General features: G+C 51.5%; 13 protein-coding genes across 13 annotated transcripts; 5 read left to right on the top strand and 8 right to left on the bottom strand.

Annotated features, from left to right (window-relative positions):
- Positions 1 to 545: 545 nt before the first annotated feature.
- Positions 546 to 1,151, bottom strand: HO173_009833 (uncharacterized protein; the record flags this gene model as incomplete). Its single annotated transcript, XM_037311721.1, has 1 exon — positions 546 to 1,151. One exon carries the CDS (start codon positions 1,149 to 1,151, stop codon positions 546 to 548), a length of 606 nt encoding a protein of 201 aa, XP_037161427.1.
- Positions 1,152 to 1,254: 103 nt separating this feature from the next.
- HO173_009832 (uncharacterized protein) lies at positions 1,255 to 1,609 on the bottom strand (the record flags this gene model as incomplete). The annotated part of the gene is made up of 2 exons (XM_037311720.1): positions 1,255 to 1,494; positions 1,547 to 1,609. The coding sequence occupies 2 exons, from the start codon at positions 1,607 to 1,609 to the stop codon at positions 1,255 to 1,257; spliced, it is 303 nt and encodes a 100-aa protein (XP_037161426.1).
- A 643-nt stretch (positions 1,610 to 2,252) lies between these two features.
- HO173_009831 (uncharacterized protein) lies at positions 2,253 to 3,413 on the top strand (the record flags this gene model as incomplete). Its single annotated transcript, XM_037311719.1, has 1 exon — positions 2,253 to 3,413. The coding sequence occupies one exon, from the start codon at positions 2,253 to 2,255 to the stop codon at positions 3,411 to 3,413; it is 1,161 nt and encodes a 386-aa protein (XP_037161425.1).
- A 523-nt stretch (positions 3,414 to 3,936) lies between these two features.
- HO173_009830 (uncharacterized protein) lies at positions 3,937 to 4,842 on the top strand (the record flags this gene model as incomplete). Its single annotated transcript, XM_037311718.1, has 2 exons — positions 3,937 to 4,645; positions 4,700 to 4,842. The coding sequence occupies 2 exons, from the start codon at positions 3,937 to 3,939 to the stop codon at positions 4,840 to 4,842; spliced, it is 852 nt and encodes a 283-aa protein (XP_037161424.1).
- A 915-nt stretch (positions 4,843 to 5,757) lies between these two features.
- Positions 5,758 to 11,124, bottom strand: HO173_009829 (uncharacterized protein; the record flags this gene model as incomplete). Its single annotated transcript, XM_037311717.1, has 6 exons — positions 5,758 to 7,377; positions 7,436 to 7,633; positions 7,671 to 8,453; positions 8,503 to 9,623; positions 9,676 to 9,854; positions 10,922 to 11,124. 6 exons carry the CDS (start codon positions 11,122 to 11,124, stop codon positions 5,758 to 5,760), a joined length of 4,104 nt encoding a protein of 1,367 aa, XP_037161423.1.
- A 160-nt stretch (positions 11,125 to 11,284) lies between these two features.
- HO173_009828 (uncharacterized protein) lies at positions 11,285 to 11,606 on the bottom strand (the record flags this gene model as incomplete). The annotated part of the gene is made up of 3 exons (XM_037311716.1): positions 11,285 to 11,331; positions 11,386 to 11,523; positions 11,579 to 11,606. The coding sequence occupies 3 exons, from the start codon at positions 11,604 to 11,606 to the stop codon at positions 11,285 to 11,287; spliced, it is 213 nt and encodes a 70-aa protein (XP_037161422.1).
- A 193-nt stretch (positions 11,607 to 11,799) lies between these two features.
- On the bottom strand, positions 11,800 to 12,397 carry HO173_009827 (uncharacterized protein; the record flags this gene model as incomplete). The annotated part of the gene is made up of 3 exons (XM_037311715.1): positions 11,800 to 11,921; positions 11,994 to 12,105; positions 12,164 to 12,397. The coding sequence occupies 3 exons, from the start codon at positions 12,395 to 12,397 to the stop codon at positions 11,800 to 11,802; spliced, it is 468 nt and encodes a 155-aa protein (XP_037161421.1).
- Positions 12,398 to 12,409: 12 nt separating this feature from the next.
- HO173_009826 (uncharacterized protein) lies at positions 12,410 to 12,610 on the bottom strand (the record flags this gene model as incomplete). The annotated part of the gene is made up of 1 exon (XM_037311714.1): positions 12,410 to 12,610. One exon carries the CDS (start codon positions 12,608 to 12,610, stop codon positions 12,410 to 12,412), a length of 201 nt encoding a protein of 66 aa, XP_037161420.1.
- Positions 12,611 to 12,955: 345 nt separating this feature from the next.
- On the bottom strand, positions 12,956 to 14,242 carry HO173_009825 (uncharacterized protein; the record flags this gene model as incomplete). Its single annotated transcript, XM_037311713.1, has 1 exon — positions 12,956 to 14,242. One exon carries the CDS (start codon positions 14,240 to 14,242, stop codon positions 12,956 to 12,958), a length of 1,287 nt encoding a protein of 428 aa, XP_037161419.1.
- A 437-nt stretch (positions 14,243 to 14,679) lies between these two features.
- Positions 14,680 to 15,156, top strand: HO173_009824 (uncharacterized protein; the record flags this gene model as incomplete). The annotated part of the gene is made up of 1 exon (XM_037311712.1): positions 14,680 to 15,156. One exon carries the CDS (start codon positions 14,680 to 14,682, stop codon positions 15,154 to 15,156), a length of 477 nt encoding a protein of 158 aa, XP_037161418.1.
- Positions 15,157 to 15,956: 800 nt separating this feature from the next.
- HO173_009823 (uncharacterized protein) lies at positions 15,957 to 17,301 on the top strand (the record flags this gene model as incomplete). Its single annotated transcript, XM_037311711.1, has 2 exons — positions 15,957 to 16,625; positions 16,678 to 17,301. The coding sequence occupies 2 exons, from the start codon at positions 15,957 to 15,959 to the stop codon at positions 17,299 to 17,301; spliced, it is 1,293 nt and encodes a 430-aa protein (XP_037161417.1).
- A 522-nt stretch (positions 17,302 to 17,823) lies between these two features.
- Positions 17,824 to 19,127, bottom strand: HO173_009822 (uncharacterized protein; the record flags this gene model as incomplete). The annotated part of the gene is made up of 2 exons (XM_037311710.1): positions 17,824 to 18,848; positions 18,905 to 19,127. 2 exons carry the CDS (start codon positions 19,125 to 19,127, stop codon positions 17,824 to 17,826), a joined length of 1,248 nt encoding a protein of 415 aa, XP_037161416.1.
- Positions 19,128 to 20,001: 874 nt separating this feature from the next.
- Positions 20,002 to 20,402, top strand: HO173_009821 (uncharacterized protein; the record flags this gene model as incomplete). The annotated part of the gene is made up of 3 exons (XM_037311709.1): positions 20,002 to 20,171; positions 20,218 to 20,282; positions 20,332 to 20,402. 3 exons carry the CDS (start codon positions 20,002 to 20,004, stop codon positions 20,400 to 20,402), a joined length of 306 nt encoding a protein of 101 aa, XP_037161415.1.
- Positions 20,403 to 20,819: the final 417 nt, after the last annotated feature.

Genomic DNA, 20,819 nt, shown 5'->3' with positions numbered 1-20,819 from the left:
ATTCCACTCCTCAAACTGTCTACGCACGTTTCATATGGCTCATGCTGCGTTCTCCCACTGCTCAAGTCTCAAACCGGTCTCATGTTCGAACACGAGCCGGGTGTCGTGAGCAGTGGAACCGTTTCAAAGATCCCCCTGCCGAGGAAGACCGATGGATGGCGAAGGAGGTCCGGTGGCTTCGAATGAGCGTGCAATGGTCTTTCTTTCAGCAGGCCAATGTTAACGGAGCTGGAACGGGCGCTTCAGACCATGAGGACTGGTGCCGGTTCTTGGGCCGCGGAATGTGTTGCTGCCTTCCCAGCGAGCGGACAGGAAGGAGTTTGCGAGGTCGGTTTTGCATGGGTTGGTTGAGTGGTGGGGAAGGGAGGGTGAGGTGGTCGGTGCTCTTCTGCGAATGGTCTGTGTGTTCTTTTAGAGATTGTATTTGGCTTTCAGAGGCGAGGGTCGTCTACTGTACTGAGTGAAGTGCGACGGTGTTCGGGATACATGTGAGGAATGGCAATTTATAGCGTGAAAGAATCTTTGTACAAAGACCGGCGCACTCCCTAGTATACACTGTCGACAGGCCTTTGCTTCCGTCTACCCACATCCCCCAGCCGACCAAGAGGGTTACTCCTTCTGTTCTCTGTCTTTTTCTCCCTGCTCGTATCGTGCCAATTCGACTCCACCACATCCCAATCGATCGCGTTCCACCACCCCTCCAAAAACCGCTTCTTCCCTCCGACACCATAATTCATCAACCAAACATGCTCCCACGTATTCACCCCCAACAGGACATCGATATCCGCTCCACCGTACGCGATTTTGCTTTCCTTCCCGGGAAAGAGCGAAGCGCTTCCGAACGAGCCAGCGGCCATCATGGTATTCTGATCCTGTTCCTGCCTCCTGTAATGCGCCCCTGGCAGAGGCGAACCGGCGAGATAGGTCGTTAGGATTGAGAGTTCGTTTTCCATCAGGTAAGCGTTTCTGTATTTGTGTCGGACGAGCCAAACGAAGCCGGGTCCGAACATGGCGTTGGCGGTCGCGATGAAGGTATTCTGGAGCGATTCGGGGGAGGAGAAGGAGTCGCTGATTTTGGATGTGAGGAAGGCGGACATTTTTGGAGGGTTGGGGGAGAGGGTGGAGAAAAATTGGTGGTTGGCCCAAGCCATGCTGGCGTGGTTGAAGAGGGAGGCGGCGTGGGGTTGGCGGGCGTGGGCGAGGACGAGATCCTTTGGTGGGGGTGTTCTCCAATGGAGTGTCTGAGTGATAAGGTTAGCAGGTGTTGGTGATCGAGGTCCCAGTAGAGCAGATCCAGGCAGGGGAGGATGTACCGGCTGTTAGCCTGTTAAGGCGGTCGACGAGGTGGCCTTGATATTGATGCCAGGCCAAGTCGAATGCATCACTCGATAGCATGCCAGGTACGCCATCGGTTTTGAAAGCTTCGCCATGGACAAGCAGGGGCACATTATGGATACGCCGTCGTTGCGTTTTGGGGTTGTAGAGGCATTGGGTCTGGGATTGGGTCAGAATTGTGGTCGCGCTGTACAGGTTATCGAAAGCTTACTTGGATGAGAGGCCGGCATATTCGCAGAGCAGTCTGCTGCCGCGAAAGAGGTGACAATATCATGAGGAATCGAGTGGTGATGTTGCAGAGAGAGCTAAATTTACTCTACTTCTCTCACGATTCGAATTCCAATAGTTTGACGCTATCCTTTTCCAACTAGCGCCGTTTTACCGCCACCAGTCAATTGGTTTCCCCAGTCGGAAACCTCTCATCTTTCACACAGAGCCGCCGACGCACATTGTCAGTTGTTTCATGTGACCACTGCCAACTCGTCGAACTCCCTCTTGATACGAGCTTTGACTCATACTCCTGATGCAGTAGCTCTACCTTACCCCGTGCTCTGGTCCGGGTACCTCGGCGCGTGGGCTCAAGTCTATTCCTGCTTCGCTCGAGCATAGTAAAGCTCATTGCTTGGCACATAAGTGATGCCCCAATCGCTGCTACCCTCGTTTCCCCATCGAATGTTCACCTTCTTGTTCCTTCTCTAGTTCGCCTTCATGTTCAAAGTTTATGGTTTGGTCTTTGTACGGCATGTGCTAAATAGGACTTCCATTCTTCTCCCTCTATCTCGCCCTTTGATCTGCCTCCGCCCTTCTTTGTGCTGCTGTTCTCTTTCATCCATCTATATTCCTAATAGTACCGGCATACTGGACTTGCCACTGACTACTCAACTTTCTTCATATCCTACTCACTACACAGAATCACCATGGGACGAATGACCTTTCTCGAACTGGCGGCAGTATGCCTCCTTTCTACCACCGTCCCCTCAGCAACAGCACTCTCAGCAGCGGAACAAGCAGCACAAGTTCTGGGGCTCCTACCAAGAGCCAGTACATGTTCCCTCTCTGGCTTCGCACCATGCAACCAGGATGGACTACCTGACAATTTCTGCTGCCCGACAACAAGCACCTGCGTCCCCTTCAACAACAAGAAGTCTGCGATCTGCTGTCCAACAGGCCAGACCTGTTCCGTCATAACAGCTATCAGCTGCGATATCACCCAACAGAATGCAACTCTACATCCTGAGAGCCAGCTGTTTAGCACGGATTTGAGCGGTCCTTTGGCATCTTGCAACGGAAATAGGTGTTGCCCCAACGGCTACAGCTGCCAAAGCGACCAGTGTATTCTCACCACATCCTCAATCACAGCATCGACCTCTTCGACCACAGCTACTTCCTCCTCTTCAATCTCTTCCCCCAAAACCACCAGCTCGAGCTCATCCGCATCCGCATCGGCCACAACGTCACCAACTTCCACGTCCGCTACCGCCACTTCGATAGCCTCCAATCTTTCAACCGCCCACAGCTCAATACCACAGGCACATTGCCCTCAATTTACCCCTGCAGGTACCCTGGTGGGATTCTTCTCAGGCTTAGCCATTGGCATCCTTCTGACCGTCGCCTTCCTCTGTTGCTTCGGCCATCGACGCCATAAAGAACCCTCCTCCCCTACCTCGCCCGATTTCTCCCATGTCCGAGCTTCGATATCCGACCCTATCTATAAGTCTGAGGGTATGGACGCTGTACGTGCCGATTTTCTACGAAAAGAATCCAAACCCCGCAAATCTTTGCGCTCCATGTTCTCAAGGTCATCTACGGTGAGATCTCGCAGCGCGCCCGTCGATGGCATTGGCAGGAGCATAGTAAACGTACCGCGGACACCGGTCAATCAGCGGTCACCATCACCGCGGATGAGACACGAGCCGAGTATGGAGAGCATCAAGATATACAGCCCGCCAGGAGGAGGACTCGGAAGGCCGGGGACACAGTTGGCTGATATGCTAGATGAAGTCGGATGGGATCCTACAAAGCCCTACATTGGAAGTCCAGGCCGGGTGGATCCCAGGAGCAGAGGGTTAGGTGGTTGATGAATTTAGCCTTTGGCATGCATTTGCTTTGAATATAGCGCTTTTTCCCCCTTGCATCTCAGTAGCATTGAGCGTTTTCTTGCATTGAATGAATACAATTTGCACATGTCTTGCGTATTATTATTGCATCTCAACACTCGTGCGGTCCTTCGTCATTCTGTCTAAAGTGATGCTTGCCTACTCGTCGAGTTTGAATCCCAACTCGTACAAGCGCTTATAACCGTTTCACGGCGTTTGTGTCATCGATTTCTTCAATGCCACGGTTGAAGAATCGTCCCCACACCACTCGGCCGCAGACAGGGACGCGCCGTCGGGTAGACGAGACGGTACAATCAACCTTCGAACGTGCGCACTTGGTCGAGCAAATCCACTCTCACCGTTTATGCGCTTCGAAGCGATCTCCTTAGGTTGTGCCCGCACTCCCGCTGTGTTATGTACCCTGATCTCCAGTCTCTATTGTTGAAGGTCTTGGCTTCTTCTCATGCTCGGATTCTACAGATATAGATCTTGACCCATACCGACAATGAAACTTCTCCAAATCCGCCATCTCCTCGCTCTCTTCCTTCCCATCGCCTCCACCTACAAGATTGAAAGTTGCGACAACAGCCAGCCAGCCGTCGAATATGCAATCACCCTCGCCCAAACAACCATGATCCGTCCTCTTCTCGACCTCCAGCGCGGTATCTCCAGTGAACATGGCTACACCGCTATGTACAAATCTAACGTCTTCAAATCCTTTCTCCAGAAACTCATGACTAACATCCTGCACCTACCCGTCACTCAAGCTGCAGGACGGGATCAAGAGCCCGTTTTTATCTGTGCGAAGGCGGGTATGGGGCAGAAGTACGGTATCGGATACGACCCCCTCGATCGTTGTGGTCAGACTGGAGTAACGAGTTTCTGGGCAGAGGATACGGTTCTCGTGTTCCTCTGTCCGAGCTTTCCGAACATGAGATTCCAGCCGTCCTTTACGCCTGGTGGGCCGCGTGATATATATTGTCCAGTGGTGCAGAATAATGTCTTTCTGGGCCGGTCAGATCCCTTGGTCAAGTACCAGAATTATGATTTGGTGCATCAGCTGGCGCATCTGTACCTGCAGGATGGGGGCTTGACGGGCCAGACGGAACCGAAGGAGGTGATGGATTGGAACAGCTGCGTCGGTCTGGGTTGGACGCCGGTCGAGGGCGGCCTGTCGGTGAAGAATCCGTTCAATTCGGTTTACTATGCTGCTTGTAAGTGTTCGTCTGGAAGAGATGAGAAGGCGTCGGGGTGCTGATTGGAGGCAGTCGTCAATCAAGAATGCACACAGATGCCCGACCCGTTCATTTCTCCGTTCTCGGGGCAGAATGATCAAACGGGGCTGCTTTCTGGTGGAAACATGACCAATGCTTTGAATACAAATGGGACGGATTTGCGGTTGCAATCATAGTTTAGTAGGATCGAAAGATCTCCTGGGATTGCACCGCTTGTAAGATAATCTAGCAAAATCCATGCGCAAAGGGGATTTCAGATCTAAAACCTGACGGGAGACATCTCCCTCTTCTCCATTTGCGCACATTTTGATGGGTATCGACCAGAACAGATCCGCGCTTTTTGTCATATGTAGAGGCAATTTCTCCAAGTCCCCAGGGAAGCGCTGCCAGGAAAGGATAACGATTGAAAAGGAACGACCTTGAATAGTAGTCGTTTTAGATAAAGATAGAAAAATTTCTAATGCCAGGTATTCGCAACGATCATGAATACGCCAAATGCACTTATTCTAAGGTACTTTAGGGATGTTCCGCGCTGTGCGTGCTCGCTAAAGCTCGCTAAAACACAAGATTTGGTAGTGCGTCGCCAAGGAGTGGGGTATATCAAAGGCTAGCGTGGCATCAGTTTTTCATAAGGGGAAGTTGCGGACGGTGAATATGTGTCCTTTGGTTGGAATTAGACCTCGACTAAAGAACTAACTCTCGTTTATCGCCGTAGGCTCCACTCTTCCCGACTTCCACCGGCACATCCTTTGCCTTTGCCTTTGCCTCTGCCTTTGCCATCCACCGGCCTTCCGTCCCTTTCCCGACTTATCCACCGCGCACCTCCTTCCCCTTGCCCTTCCCTTACCCACTTCCTTCCCCCTTCCCCTTCCACTTTGGACTTTCACCTAGCCTCCTCGGCAGCCTCCTCAGCAGCCTTCTTCCGAGCTGCGTCCTTTGCCGCCTTCTTCCCAACCTTCGCCGTACGCTGGGTCTGACCAGCCACATTGACAGGGACCGCGCCCGCCTCGGTGACAAGGGCGGATCGTTGCTTTGGATCCTGTAGGTCGTGGCTGTTTAAAAAAAAAAATTTTTTTTTATTTTTATAATTTTTAAACGGCGGCTTCGGCGGCGTCTCCAGACAGGTTTGGGCGAGTGGTCCTCCGAGAAGCGGTGCGGTACACCCTGGGGGCTGTGTCTTGGAACTCCTCGTTGTACCGGGCCTTCTTGACCTTTCTGTACTGAGTGTTGAGGAAGTCAAGACTCTCCGCCTTCTGCCTCTTCAACTCAACGGCAAGTCTGGCCTCGGTCCAGGTAGCACGCTGCGCTTGGCCAATTGGGCTGGTGTCTAGACTAGTATAGTCGTTGTATACTAATTTGCGTTCCTCGAAGTCTCTCGCCATGGCGCTGACGGCGGCTTGATCCTTCTTCTGTTTGGCCTTGACCGTACTTAGAAGAGCGGCCAATTGACAGACAACAACGACGCAGCTTCTACCGCGCGTAAGTGCACAGCAAAGTCGGTTGCCGCTCTTGACGTGGGCGGTAACCCTCCCGGAGCGTCTGAACCCCTCGGAGCCATCGTCGTCTTCGCTCTCCTCGGCCTTGACCGCGTCTGATGTCTTCTCCGGCCGTTGGTGAGCGACGACGAGATCGACGAAAACGAACTCGTTCTCCTCGCCTTGAAAGGAATCGACGGAGGAGATTTGATTTCCTGCGCTGAGGTCCCAGTTCCTTCCGTTCGCCTCCGCCGTCGCTTGGATCTTGTGGCTTACCAGGGAGAGCTGCCCTGTGTAGTACACCAGCACCGTTATCTTAGACGCGGGCACCCCCATGGCCAAAGTTTGATCCACGAGAGTGCCTATCCTATCGGCGTTGGCATAATTTTGCAACGAGGTGCTGTTGACCTGCACCCGCGAGATCCCGTTGGCGACGTTGATCATCCAGTATTCGGAACCGTCCCCGTTTGGTCCATCGATTCTATAGTATTTTTTTCTATACCTCATGCGCGACCTGGCGAAGCCCGAATTGTTGATGAGGACTGACTTCTGATTCTTCAACAATCCCTTGTAAAAGAATTCCGATACCCATTTGGAGATTGCGGGAGCCATCCGATACTGGAACACCAGTCGGAGGATCGGATATTTTTTCTCTTCAAGGAGAGCGAGGACCGAGAGCGTAGCGTTCTCCCTAAACTCGTTTGCTCTGCCGGACTGAAAGAAAGGCAAGAGCTGAGCAGGGTCTCCAAATATGATGGCTGCTAGCCATCGGTGGAAGCTCGTCAAGACGTTCGCGAGCGCAGCCATGGTGAGCTGCCCTGATTCATCGATTTCGATGAGAGTTGGGTTGAATCCAAGCACCATCAACTCGGAACCGGCGTTGTTGCAGGTCGTGAAGAGGGCCTGGGTGTCTGCAAAGACTCGAAGGACGACTCGAACTCGCAGAGTTTCGAAATGCTCCTTCGCCTTTCTTGACACGTCGCCATTGGCCAAGACATACGCGTCAAGGGGATTCCGGTACTCGAGAGACTTGTCGCGCTGGTCGATGCTTGGGATCCTCTGATCATCCAGACGTGCCGTGATCTCCGCTTCATCAAGCGCGTCTTCACCCAGCGCTGCAAGCTCTGCGTCGGTGTGGTAGTCACCTGTCTGACGCTTGTGTAGGATTGCGGCAGCGTCAAGCTTGTCGGCTCTATATGCCGCGAGCTCTGCGTGGTAGTCCGCGTCTGCCCGATACTGGTCCTCGAGTGGTCAACTCGAAGCAACGATTGGGAAGCGTCATTGGAGCCGGAACGTTGGATTTCTTCCGGCTCATCCATTTCCCGCTTCTCTCTGAAGTGCTTGCGAAAAGATCGTCACAAACCCGGATCAGGGCAAAGAGTTGCTTGTTATGCTCACCCTGTAATGCGGCGGCTTCGGCCATTGTCTGCGCTATCAGGTCGTCATCATCTAGCATAGTTGACGCCTTGTAAGTTGGACGAGCATTTGGATCCTGCACGATCAGGGTTTCTGATATCCGCTCGAGTTACGTATGCCTGCAGCTCGGCTGATGCCGTCTCGTACCGAAGGAATTTATACCTGTGACGGTGTTCTATTGGGAATTTCTCCCAGCAAGAGTTGGCGGCCTTGTCGACGGCGTTGTTACTTACCGCGCACACCAGGACAGTATGACCGCACAGCACGGCCCCGTTCGTGATGTCTGCAAGAACCGTAGTCTTGCCTGTGCCTGGAGGGCCTATGATCGCCGTTATTTTGTTCTTGACCTCCTTCAAAGAAGTGACGATTTCCAACTGGGCTGGGTTGTCTGCATATTTTTGGCTGCAGTAAGCCTCCCATTGTCTCCACATCTCAGGATTCCTCTCCGTCAGATCGCTTGTGGTATGCGTCATCTTCGAGGGGTTCGACATGAGGGCGATGCGGGCGGGAGCCAGCGTTCCAGCATTGAAAGTCTCATCTGCGAGTTTCTGCATCCCATCTATCTCTCGCTGGGCAGATGTTTCGTCGATGACGACCTCGATGTGCATCCGCACAAGCTTGTGGTTCTCAAGTCTTTCGTTGGCGGTCTTGTGGATGCGAGGAGTCCGGCCTACAAGAGGCATCTGAAACCAGACGCAGAAATCTGTACCGGTATCTTTGCATGGAACCTGCATGTCCTTCAGGACGGTTCCCTTCCAGATGGTTCTTTTGTCTGTGGAAGGCATGTGTGGTTTCCCGGTTTGGGGGTTTGCGTTGTCCAATTCGGCCCGGATTTTCGCACCGTGAGTGGGCACCGGACCATCTGTTGCCTGTCGGACGAAGCCTCTGACCCCCCCCTTCGAGCTGTTTCATGGTGTAAAGGCCCTTGAAACCTGTGACTGGTACCTTGGGAAGGCCCTCGAAATGGACGAGATGTGTTCCAAGGACGAGGTGAGCCACCTGACCCTTCTCAAACTGTACATCTCGAATGACCGGAACTGTGTTGAAAACCCCGAACTCGAAAGATGTGTCCCAGCTGAGCTGTTTCTCGAAGTTGTGGTATCCTCTGATCTGGGTCTTGTCTTCTTCAACCCGTCCGTCCTCCAGCTTCCTTACCTGGCCGTTGTCGTTGCGGTTCGCGCGGTATTGGACGTACATTGCCTTCTGGAAAGTGTTGATCGGCTCAAGATCTTCGATTGTAAGGCCCACCTTGTTCTCTGGTGCCTTATACTGCCAGAAAGCAGGATATCCGGACGAGACCGAACTCATCAAAGGCACGATCCAGTCCTTGCGGGCGGTTTCCACGTTGGGGTAGGCTAAGAGCCATATGGTCATCATGTGGGGTCCGATACCAAGGAGTAGCTTTTTCAACCCATCCTTGACATCGTCAGCCAGGCCTTGCAACCAGGTCTCCTCCATGTGTGATACTTTGGCGGAGTTGCACGAGAACATGATGCCCACAAGTTGGTCCAGCTGGTGGCGCTTCTCTGGTGGACAGCTGTCCACGATGCTCGAGTCGTAGGGAGCCTGTTTGAGATCAGAAAGAGCCATCAGAGGGTCCACTGTTAAGTCCTCTATGACCTGCTGTCCGTCGATTAGGACGCCGGCCCGCCAAGTGACTTCAAATTGGTAGTAATCGTCCGGATTCTTGGACAGCGGGGCGTTTTTGTCTCCTTTGTTGACTCGAAATGTCAAAGACAAACTTGCCGATCCATACCGACCGGCGTCGAGATATAGGTAGACTGACCAGCCCTTGTTCTCGACCTGCCAAAGACTACCAATCGGGGAGTGAAGTTTTTCATTTGCTGTATGCAAGTAGCTGAAAGCGCACCGGGTGCGCCTCCCGGGGTTGACGATATTCCGGCAGTTGTACTCGTCCTCTACCACCATGACGTCGTGCGATTTTGGAGCCGCGGAGGGGATTGGCTGTCCCACAAATGTCGATGTGTTGCCCTGTCGCGATTTTTCGCTCTCTCCTGGTTCTGCCAATCGTTGAGTCGTTTCTTGTAGACGGCTAGATTGTCTTCCTGAGTTGGCACATGAGGGAGACTACTCTCGAGAGCGCCCATGCGGACATACTTGCGTCCTCGGTGGAAGGACCAGGTTGAGCTGTGTCTTGCATGACACGGTCTCCCGTATCGTTGGTGCCGGTGACTGGCGCTCGGGTCTCCTGCTCTTTGGAGCTGGACGGAGTGTCCGCTAGGGCAGCAAATCGATTACTCGACGAAGCCATTGAAAAAATAAACCCACCGAGTATTCTGCGGGGGTGTTAGAATGCTGGTAAACCAGCAAGCACGATTCTCACCTACAAACGTAGGCGAAGAATCAAAAAGGGAAAAACCCACCGAGTATTCTTCGGGGTGAAATAGAATGCTAGTGAACTAGCAAGCGCGGTTCTCACCTACAAACGTAGGCAAGGAGTGGAGCAGCCGTGAGTACGACCAGTTTGCAAAGATGTTGTGAGGGGTTGATGGTGAAAGAAGAGTGAGGACGCGAGGGATTTACCAGTTCAATTGAACCGCGGTCATTCCGGAGGCTGATTGAAATGATATTGATATGTATATATAGATGACACAAAAGCCAAGCCAGCGTATGGATCTATATAACGTTGGATGGAAATGTGGGAGAAGATTTGTAGGTTATAGGAGGAGATACCTTGCATGTGTTGTATTGGGATTATGTAGGAGGGATGGTTGTGTTGGGAGGGAAGGGGGTTTATATAGTAGACGATGCCTGTGGTGAATGTTCTCTGTTCGGAATGAATGCAGAAAGGGAATGAATAGAGAGAGAGAATGAATGAAGAAAGGGAATGAATAGAAAGAGGGAGGAATGGATGGAGAAAGGAAATGAATGGAGAAAGGAAATGAATGGAGAAAGGAAATGAATGGAGAAAAGGAATGATATGCAGCGGTGAATGGTCTGACGCATCACTGCATTGCCCTAGAATCTAAAGAAGGGAAGAACATTCACCTGCAAATGGATGAATGTCGGCAATGAATGCCATGCGTGAATACACCCAATGTGTTGTCAACTCTGTCTTCTTCGAACCCTCACCCCGTTTGCACCTCTGCCTTCTCCGAACCCTCACCTCAATTGATTTAGTTGCTATGTCTCTTCTATCCTCAACTTACAATTCAGCTCAGAGTGGTGCAATAGCTAAGTAAGCTAAAGCGACTATAGCTCTGTCTCATCAGAGTCTCAAACTGATATTTGCCTGAAAGGTCTCATCGAAAAGAGGCTAACCAGTCTGAAAAGCCATGTCCCCCAGATCCCTGGCCGCCTGGACTCGTTGTCTGCTGTCCTAGACAACCAGAATGCTAAAAACCTGGGAGTGACCGGACTCTCCAGATCATTGCCCCATGCCTTGACGGCATTGTCCACATTAGGGTAGACTAAGAACCAGATGGCCATCGTGTGGGTCCCGGTACCAAGGAATGGATTTTGGAAACCATACTTGACGTCGTCATCTAGGCCTTCCAACGAGGCTTTTTCGATTCGTGACGCTTTGGCGGCGTTGCATGTAAACATGATGCCCGCAAGTCGGTCCAAGTACCTCTTTTGGGCAGCTATTCACTATTGCCGAGTCGTAAAGAGCTTTCCCGGCTTTCAAGAAAGAGCCGTCACATAGTCGACTGTTAAGGCATCAAATCTTGCCCATCACATCACTTATGCACGATTTTTTCACACACTAGGTATGGACGATAGTCCATGCCCCAAACATTGTAACGTCGTGGTCTGGAACGCTTCAGCAAGACAGCTTTCTTATTTAGAGAGAACCAGAGCGCGTACGGAGGAGGCGGAGGACCGAAGTCAGTGTTCTGACCGTGCTGTTGACCCTGCGGTAGAGCTGCTCGACTTTGCTCTGCAACTGGTCCACCCTGGTCATATGGTCGATAGTCCATGCCCCAAACATCGTATCGTCTCGGTCTAGACGGCTGTCAGGAAAAGAGGATTCTCACATGAAGAGAATTGGCGAGCTTACGGAGGAGGTGGAGGACCAAAGTCAGCATTCTGACCGTGCTGTTGACCCTGCGGTGCAGCTCTTCCGCCGAGCTGTTTAAATTTTCGACCCTGCTGAAGGGGGTCTCCACCCTGCTGTATAACCTCTCGAGCTCGCTGTCCAGCTGCTCCACGGACCACACGCTGCTCCAATCCACTGTTGTCACGGCCAGCTGAACTGGAAGATCCTGGTCTGCATAGCCGTCAGAAAGGGTGTTTCAGATCTGAAGGAAGTGAAATACTTACGGAGGGGGCCGGTGGGTTGTTCATGGTTACGAGTACGTAGGGTGGCTCGAGGTAGGATGGCTTTGGGTACGACGTAAGATCTGGATCGTAGAGGTAGAACGTCAGTACATTTCGTGCATCCCCATTCTCTTGGGAGAGGTTCGAGTACTTACCTCGGATGATAGATGTTGGGTGAATATGGAGGCGGCTGAATAGGTGAAGGAAGACTGGAGTGCTAGAGGAGGAGTTTGAAGAGAAGGTAGGCTCAAAAGAGAGAAAATGCTCCTTGTGTCCGTGAGCACATATTGCCTTGAATGTCTGCCTATTGGAGGAAGGCATGCACCTTTGCAGAAGAGAGAACCATCTCCGTGCTCCACAACACAGGCATTAGTCTCGACTCGAAGACGGCACTTTCGGCAGCGAGATTTGTGTCAACGAGGAGTGGGGCGAATCTTCCGATTGGATCCAGCAGCCGACACGAGGTCAGAATCTTGCCAGTCGGAGCTGCGCAGATCCCGAGAGAGTCGACAGTGTCATCTAGTCGGCTGGCGATGCTGAGCTGATGAGAGTCGATCATCGATACACGCGGCTAGGATCCGGAGAACACGGCTTCTGGACTGGTCAGCCTCTTCTCGCTCGAATTTGGATTCAAGGACATGTTAGCTTGCCTACCCTTTTTACCAGTATTTGCCTCCATCTTGTGTGACTGATAGGGAATACTGGGTATGTTGCTGGGAGACCATGCCGTTCCTGTATGAATATGAGCAAAACATGTGCGGAAGTAGGACATTCTGGCTTACCTGACCCTTCCGAACTTTTCAGGCCGCAGCTTTCCTGTCTTGTTAATGATTAGAGGTATGCTAGTTGTTACAGCATTTTGACAACTGCATAACTTGTGGAGCTATGGACGTGGTAGATTCCTTTACAGTGAGAACGTCTCCACGTAAAGTACTACCTGGATTGAACATGCTATCCTAGCCTATGAGGCCTTAACAACCTCTATGCAGCACTGCCGTCACCCCCTCTTTGACCCTCGTGCTTCCTTTCCCAATCTGAATGGCTTCCAGACTCAGAGTCGTATTCGGAGTCCGAGTCGGATTCCTCGTCTTCTATATCGAGAGGACCTAATGTAAAATCAGGCACAAACCCCGGCCTCGGACTGCTGATGAGTGATGGTATGGATGTGGGTGCCTCGAGACCGAAGGAGAAGCCAGACGTACTGGTTCGTTGGTCTTAGGCGGATGGGGGAAGAGGTCCTGCTCGAAATGTCAGCATTGCCTACATTTCTGGAGTCGGGTGGATCTCTGGCGGCACTGATGTCGAACGATCTGATATCTTGCCATCCTGCGCTGCCGTGGAGGTCGAACTTTCCGGATGCTGCTGAGATGTGAGGGTTGGCTGTGGCTCGGCTGCAGACTGCCCTGCATGGTCGCCTGGAGGTGTTGTATTCGGCAAGTTGCTTGGTCTTGTGGGCATCGGCAATTATCCTGGTCTTGGGGCAAGAGGCAAGCGCAATTGGTTCCAAGGAGCAGCCAAGATCGGTGGCAGCGGTAGCACCGACCTTTGGTTGAAATGATCCCCGTGGGAATCTTGCCAATGGTCGAAAGGGTGTTGTCTGCTTTCCAAGCTCGCGGTGAAATACATACCTTAGACAATGTCGACGAAAGTCCGGTGCATCGAACGGGGCAATAAACCACAACTCCAGTTGGTATGCTTTTTGACGCCGAAACATGGTTTTGATCGAATTTTTTATCTCAGCACTTTCCTGACTGAACTCTTCTTTTTTATGAAACCCTGATACTTGGCTCCAAGACTTGAATCTCAGGTACATCAAATTTTGTATGTCCCGTCTACTGCAGTCGGCGAGCACGGTTCGATTAGACATTCTGAGATCGGGCCCATCTGGAGTAGCATAACCGTGTTGGACGTCATTCATTGCCCATTCCCCCCGACTGTTTGACAACATGTCCCAAACATTCTTGGCAATGCCTCTACCGGTCTCTGATCCGGTTTTGGTGAAAGTCAGTGCTACTGACGGAGGCCCGAAACGTCCGGGGTCAAGGAACAATCGGGTTGTGAGTGTGTGATTTGTCGGATAGAGTGATCCGAATGGCTCTCGTTCGTTGATACTGATTACACAAGGTATCGTCTCCGTTGGGTGCCTCATTGTTTTGAATGAGAGGAATGTTGGCTCAGGGCCTTTGATTTTCTTCGAAGGTCCCGTCTCTTCGGTCGAGGGCGAGCGTTTTCGCTTTGTACCCACAGCGTTGGTGGCGTGATCGTCTTGGATCTCGCCCTCCTCGCTCCCGTCGCTCGCTACATTCGCGTCCATACGGAGCTCCTCCCCGGTGCTGCGGTTCTGTTCGAGGCCTTTGCTTGGCGTTCCATTGCTCCCTGTTTTGGGGTCTATCAGGTTAGACATTTTTTGGATAACCCGCCGAGATTCCTGCGGCGGTTGAAGATTGCCTCCACAAGGAAGGAACAATTAATTGCCAGGTACCAAAAAGATGGTACGAGACGAGGAATATTTGCCTGAGATGGCAAGGTATGAGCTTTGGAAGAGCGTTTAAAAAAGAGATGGCAAAAGAGTTGTGTGGAAAGGTTGGATGAGTGGTGGTGTTTCTTTAAAACGAAATAAGAGCGAGACTAGCGCCAAGCCTAAAACCTGCTGTATCAACACAACCACCAGCATGCTCTTTTTCTACAACCATCATCTTTCATAATCTCATCACCTGTTGCACCAAGTCATTCTGCAACTTTTGCCTTCTCTTGCCCAGTGTAAGAGTCGGATATTCACGTCTCACTTGCTGAGATCGTTTTCCACCACCGCAGGAATCTCGGGGGTTTTTCCAAACTATCATGTCCCTTCAAACTGACATGCAGGGCCTCATCGCCGAAAAAATGGCACGGCTGGAAGCTCAACTGGAAGTCGAACGACAAAAGTCCAGGATCAAGGATCTGGAGCAGAAAGTCCACACACTCGAGGTGGAGAAAGGACTGTCTGCCCAAAAGGCTGACGACCAGGCTCTTCGTCCCGCAATGCCCACAGGCATTCCGGATTTCATCTTGCGAGACAAGATTGACAGGCTGGAGACCCAGCTTGAGGCAAAGAATACAAAGATTGCGCAGCAAGAAGAAGAAGTTTCTGCCTTGCTTGAAAAGGTAAGAACATATCGTGAGGTAAAAATCCACGTCAGAGAGGCGACTACACTTTTCGGGTCAAAGCTCGATGAAGATGACGACGACATTTCAAGAGAGGATGCAGCTTTCCAGGACATGGACCGCGTATCGATGGCCGGAGCCACTGCCGAGGAGCATGAGCTTCAAAACTGCTAAAGCCCGGGGTGTCAAGTATTGATACCAACAAGTCTACCGAGACTCTTCCAGTCTCACCACCCAAAGAGATAACCCAAGGCGGACAGTCGAGCTCCGTCTTCATACGCCCTCATCACAGTTGACACCGGCGAAGTTCGAAGACGTATAGGGCCTCGCCTTTTCACAACCAGCAGTACCTGCGCAGACGAACTATGCTCAGGTATTGCAAAACGAGCCACGCGGAGGAGCCGTCACGTCGAAGGGCGTCATGACAAACCAGATAAAACAATGCCATGTTTCACTTATCACGCACACCGAGGTTTCGGCAAAAAAAGGAAAACAGAAAAACAAGTTTCTCCTGAAGCACATAGACAACAGAGGTCTCAGGGACCAGACAGAGTTCCTGGGCGTGGAACTGATGGCATGCAGTCGAAAGCTGTGGCCAGAAAGGGCGTGGAATGGCCAGGAGAGGGCGTGGAGGCCAGGGAGAACGTGGAGGCCTGACACCAAACCAGGGTTTGGTCGTACAATGCATAAGATCCCTCACCCAAGGGAAGAGGCAACCCGCTGCCGATCATCCAAGATATGCAGGACCAGAATCAACTCATAAGTTGAGCCGTGCCTGCCAATCCTGAGAAGCGCGGAGAGTTGGAAGTCACAGGCATGGTACAGAGGGTTCGTTTTGAATCTGAAGGCACTCATGTTGACTCTCCAGTCGCATTTACCTCTAAAATCCAGATCGGGCAAGAGATTCTTGTTGAGGAACAAAAAAAAGTCGAACCGCCTGAGGGGCGAAGCTGCTCTTTTTGATTGCCAACCCCATGCCAGTCGTGGTCTTTGATAAACCTGCGGTCTCTGATGAACCAGCGGAGTTGACTGCTAAACAGATTGCTGCCTACACAAATTTTGGCTACCGTCTTCCATCAGCTCAGAATACTACCAAAGCTGATTCCAAAACTGTCATTCCCCCGGTTCCAGCGACGGCCCAACCCATATCGAAAATCATTGAACGTGACTCTCGATCGGCCCTACAAAGTCTCAGGCCATCGAACCCGCCAGCGCAACAGCTCGAGACCAGGGACTTTGGCCTCAACAACGCAGATAGTATGCCAGCGGGCGGTCTCGAGAGTAGTATTCCTCATGTGCCAATCACACAAGAAAGCATAGCCACCTTCCTGAAACCAGGAGCGGCATTGGATGAGGTGGAGAAGCGAAGGAAGAGTTCGCGACAGGGCAACTCAAGGACATTCACGAGAGAGCCAAACCCCTCTGCAGCTCTATCGCAAGGCCTTCGCAAGAGGACAGTATCTTTCGACGAAGCGGAGGAGTCTTCAAAGCGTCGGCGTGTGGGGCCACCTTCCCCAAGTCAACCGGTTAGGGGGCCAGCCATTGCAGCATCCACAGGTGTGCCGGAGAGCAAGACTGAAGAACCCGACGTTGCGACGGAAGGAAACCCTTCTGCTTCAGCACTTGTCGACGCAGGAGCTCCCGTCTTGACCCCGCAAAGCCCATTCCGCTGGGCTGATATTCGAGAACCCCAAGAATCCGTTCTTGTGCATCATCCAAGCTGACAACTCCTCGCTGATAGGCAGCTTCGCCAAAGACACGGAAGAATGGGCTTTCAGCCTTGGGTTGGATGCAGGACGCCGGCGGATTCCCACCATGAACATGAGATTCTTTTCTAACGGAATAGAAGGGCCGGAATACAGCCAAACCGGATGGTGTCTAGGCGACTACATCGAAGGTGACTGGATGGTCACCAACTTTAAAGTCCATCGCGTAGCTGACTGTCCTGACAATGGGGAGATCTGCCACCCCAATGTTCTAGCGGCGTGTAATACTGATGAAGAGAAGGCTCGCTTGATCTGCATCAGCCTGGAGGCATGGCCAAAGATCCTAGGGCACTTCAACCCCAAGGACCGACCCGAAATCCGGAAACCAGACGTCAAGAAGCTTTTTGGGGCCGTATTCACAGGTCGACACCCCTATGAGTTGCGCATTTGGTTCCGTGCTCCTTATAATTTGGAAAGATTCGAGAAGCAATGCCTCTCATTCTTCACACGATACTTTGAGCAGCGAAGGCCACCTCATGAAGATCTTTACGACGCCGATGACGTCTGCTTCGAAGATCACCTGAAGGCTCAAGAGGAAGCTTCTTCTACTTGAGCAAGAGGGTTGATGCGCTGTCGATCTAGCATGAGCTTGAATGACGCATTCCGATAAGGTCAAGGTTACTGGGGGGATCACGAGGTTCTTCGATGCGGGATGAAGGAGCTGAAGGAGCTGAAGGAGAGCTCAGGGCACGGGGGCGAGGAAGGGGTTGGTGAGAGCTCGAGGACCAGGGAGTGGCGGGAGGGCAAAGTAGATTCTCCGGCTCGGCCGATGTCAGATGTATGGAGGATGATAGGAAGCTGCGGCCTAGAGGTGGAATACTCGAGGAGACGGAAGGAGAGACTGGCTTGAGACCAGCTTGGAATGAAAAGCTCATTTTCTGTATGAAAAAAGACAAAAGCCACGCAGTCTATGAAATCTCTGGTCTGAACCGAAAAAAGGCACTCTTCAAGCTCCCACAATACCGCTGCCTTGATGCAATCCCACACTCGTCCATCTTCTGGGCACTCTCCCCATTCCAATATCGTCTCTCATGATGTGCTACGCGTTTCCTTCCATTGCACACAACGCGTGCATTCAGTAGTTCAGCAAAGCCGAAGCTCCGGGCTCGCTCGAGACATAAAGAACATCATGGTTATCTGTAAACCCATTGAATTTTGTAGTGCTACACTTGGTGTAGGCACCCATTTCCTCAAAGTACAGCCAATCACCCACGTCTAGGACCCCATGAAGGGTACAAGTCTCCGTAACTCGGTCAATTCCATCACAAGATGGACCCCAGAGCGAGTACTCAGTGCTGCGATTGGACCTATCACGCTTGCTCAGGATGCGAGGAGACGCGATCTGATGGTCGAATATGAGACTTGAGAAGTTGCCGTAGACACCGTCGTTGAGGTAGAGCATGTAATTAGTCTCCATTGTAGCGGGATCCTGGAAATCGCGGCGAGCGATGATGTTGCAGGCCAAGGTGAATGCGGAGGCGACGTAGTAGCGGCCAGGTTCCCCAATGATGCGCACACTCGTTGGAAAGTTTTCATCGAGGGCTTTGCTCAAGACATCGGCCATGGACTCAAAGAGATCTCCAGAAAAGCCTCCGCCTACATCCAGAGTCTTGAGGTTGTAGCCAACGTCCGCGGCTTGATCAAATACAATACGAGCGTCTCGAACAGCTTTGTCGAAAGATTGAGGGTCAGAAGCTCCAGAACCGACGTGGAAGCTGACACCAGTGACATTCAATTCCAGATCCTTCGCCAAAGTCAAAAGGTCTAGGGTTGTGTCTAAGGAGGCCCCAAATTTATCGCTGAGTCGACACAAGCTTGCTGAGTCGTCTGTCAAGATGCGGAGAAACAGCTCTGCATCTGGAAAGAACCTCTTAATCTTGTAGAGCTCGTCTGAATTGTCGAACGTCATCTGCTTCACCCCACACTCAAATGCAAAGCGCACATATGACTTGGTCTTGCATGGCTGAGCGTAGATAATCCTGGATGGATCGACACCGAGATTGAGGACCTGTTCAATTTCTGACTTGGATGCACAGTCAAAACCGGTGCCTAATCCCGCAAGTAGACGAAGGACCTCTGGGTCCGGGTTGCACTTGACAGCTAATAGAAATCAACGTGCTGTTGTATTCTGGAAAATTCAATGAATGAGAACGCACCGTAGTGGGGCTTGACCCTCTTCAAATTCATCTTCCAGCGTAGGTGTTGTCGATAGACCTCACCCATGTCAGCCACGAAGAATGAATCTTCATCCCCAGCAGCGCAAGTATCTGTATCGATGGCTGCAATCCGCCCTTTCAACACATCCTTCGTTAGAGTTTTCCCATATTCTTTTCCATTATCGCTAACAGTACTATTGACCCTCAATGATTTTTCATTCATGTCAATTGATGCATATTGTTGTGTAATTGTTGTTGCCGAAGGTGCCATTCGCATCCAAGCTCTAAGAAGTAAATTGTATTCCGATTGTGTGAGAGCCGCGTTAGGGAGGCTTGAAGATATCAGTCCCCAGACTGATACGGCTATTCCTCCTCGACTCTTCCCCGGGAAGAGGAAGAACCTCTAGGGACGTCCTATGCGGCAGCTGGGATTGTGATGAAGACAGTGGGACGTTTGGAATGCACTCTAGCAAATAGATCTCAGACTCTGAAATGTCCTGCACCAGGGGGAGGGAGGTCGTTGAGGACTGGACGACGAATTCAGAGTCAGTCTTCCAGTTCAAAAGCGATTCTCGAGTCTCAAAAGAAGGGGTTATGGCATCCGATATATACGTACTGTCCCGATGGGGGCGTGAGGCAGGATCTTGAAGACTGAACTGTGTCGAGGCCGGAGGAGCCGTGTTTATCAGTGCCTCTGAATCACCAGAGGTAGGATTTCTGGTTCGATTTTGACTGAGTCAGACTGTGTGCATGAGCAGCTAATATTGGAGAGTTAAAGAAAATGAGTCTGGTTGGTTATGGAATGTTCAGTTATCGTTTTGTGTCCAGCTGTTGGTGCGGGAATAATTTTGCGGTGAGGCACTTCTTTTGTGAGTGGGCAGAAAGCGATGACATAACCGAGACAACTTCCGGCTAGGCCGAGGCTGTTTTGAAAAAGGGGCTACTACATACTCAACTCTCAGTCTCGTCTAGACAAAACGATTAGGTATTTACGATACTGGACACATATCGGCTGCATTGTTGCTTGCATATAGACATTGAGGTGCAGGTGCTATGCCCCTAATGCTTCTTCGAGGGAACAGGCCCCCTTGATCACCATGTTCTCCAGTCGAAATCCTTTCGATAGACTCGCCGCGTTGAGACGTCAGGCCTCTACGAAAACAACACCTTTGGGGTACAAGCCAGCAGCACCTTCGTTGAAGACGAACCCTACCGCTCCTCCCACGGGCTTCGCAGCAATTGGCAGCTACAATACGATTGCTAGAAGGTAGGAAGCCACGATTCCTCGACTTTCATTTACTAATGGCTTCCAGGTGGACTGCTATTATAGTTGGTATTCCCTTCGTGGTGGTCACAAGCTACGTACTGTACCAACGAGGTATGAGCCGTATAGCCTCAATCTATCTGCCTTTTGCTAATGAAGCCAGTGGTCCTCGGACAAGAACAGAAGCCTCTAATAGCTCCACCAGAGGGGCCTCTTGTCGCGAAACATGACTGAAGGCGCCCGCGGATGCTTCTCTTTCTTCGAACTTCATCTCGGCATAGGCATTCGATGAGGTTCGTTGTCGGGCCGTTGATCAATTTGCAGGTCAATTGAATTGGAATACGGTCAAAAGGAAGGCAAGAGACCGTGAGCATCTGCGCCACCTATGGCAGGGAACCAACAGCATCCTTCACGATGCAGGATAATGTATTGTCACATTGCCATTGTACATAGGTTCAATGCCCTCTCATCCACGCTTTCCAACCCCAGCTTGGTCCATCACAGCCCTTCAGTCTGTGCCTGTGGGACCTCCTCAGACTCTCCATTGACCTCTTTACTTGTTATCAGCATCCGGTCCAACGTGAGATTATGAATACGCAGCATAACCTGCATGGCAAGTGAAGAGGGTTGGTCCTTGTACTTTCAATGTTG

Source organism: Letharia columbiana (genome assembly GCF_014066305.1).
Source record: "Letharia columbiana isolate WasteWater2 chromosome Unknown Sc0000043_s0, whole genome shotgun sequence".
NCBI classification, from domain to species: domain Eukaryota; kingdom Fungi; phylum Ascomycota; class Lecanoromycetes; order Lecanorales; family Parmeliaceae; genus Letharia; species Letharia columbiana.
This window is presented reverse-complemented; position numbering and strand designations above follow the sequence as displayed.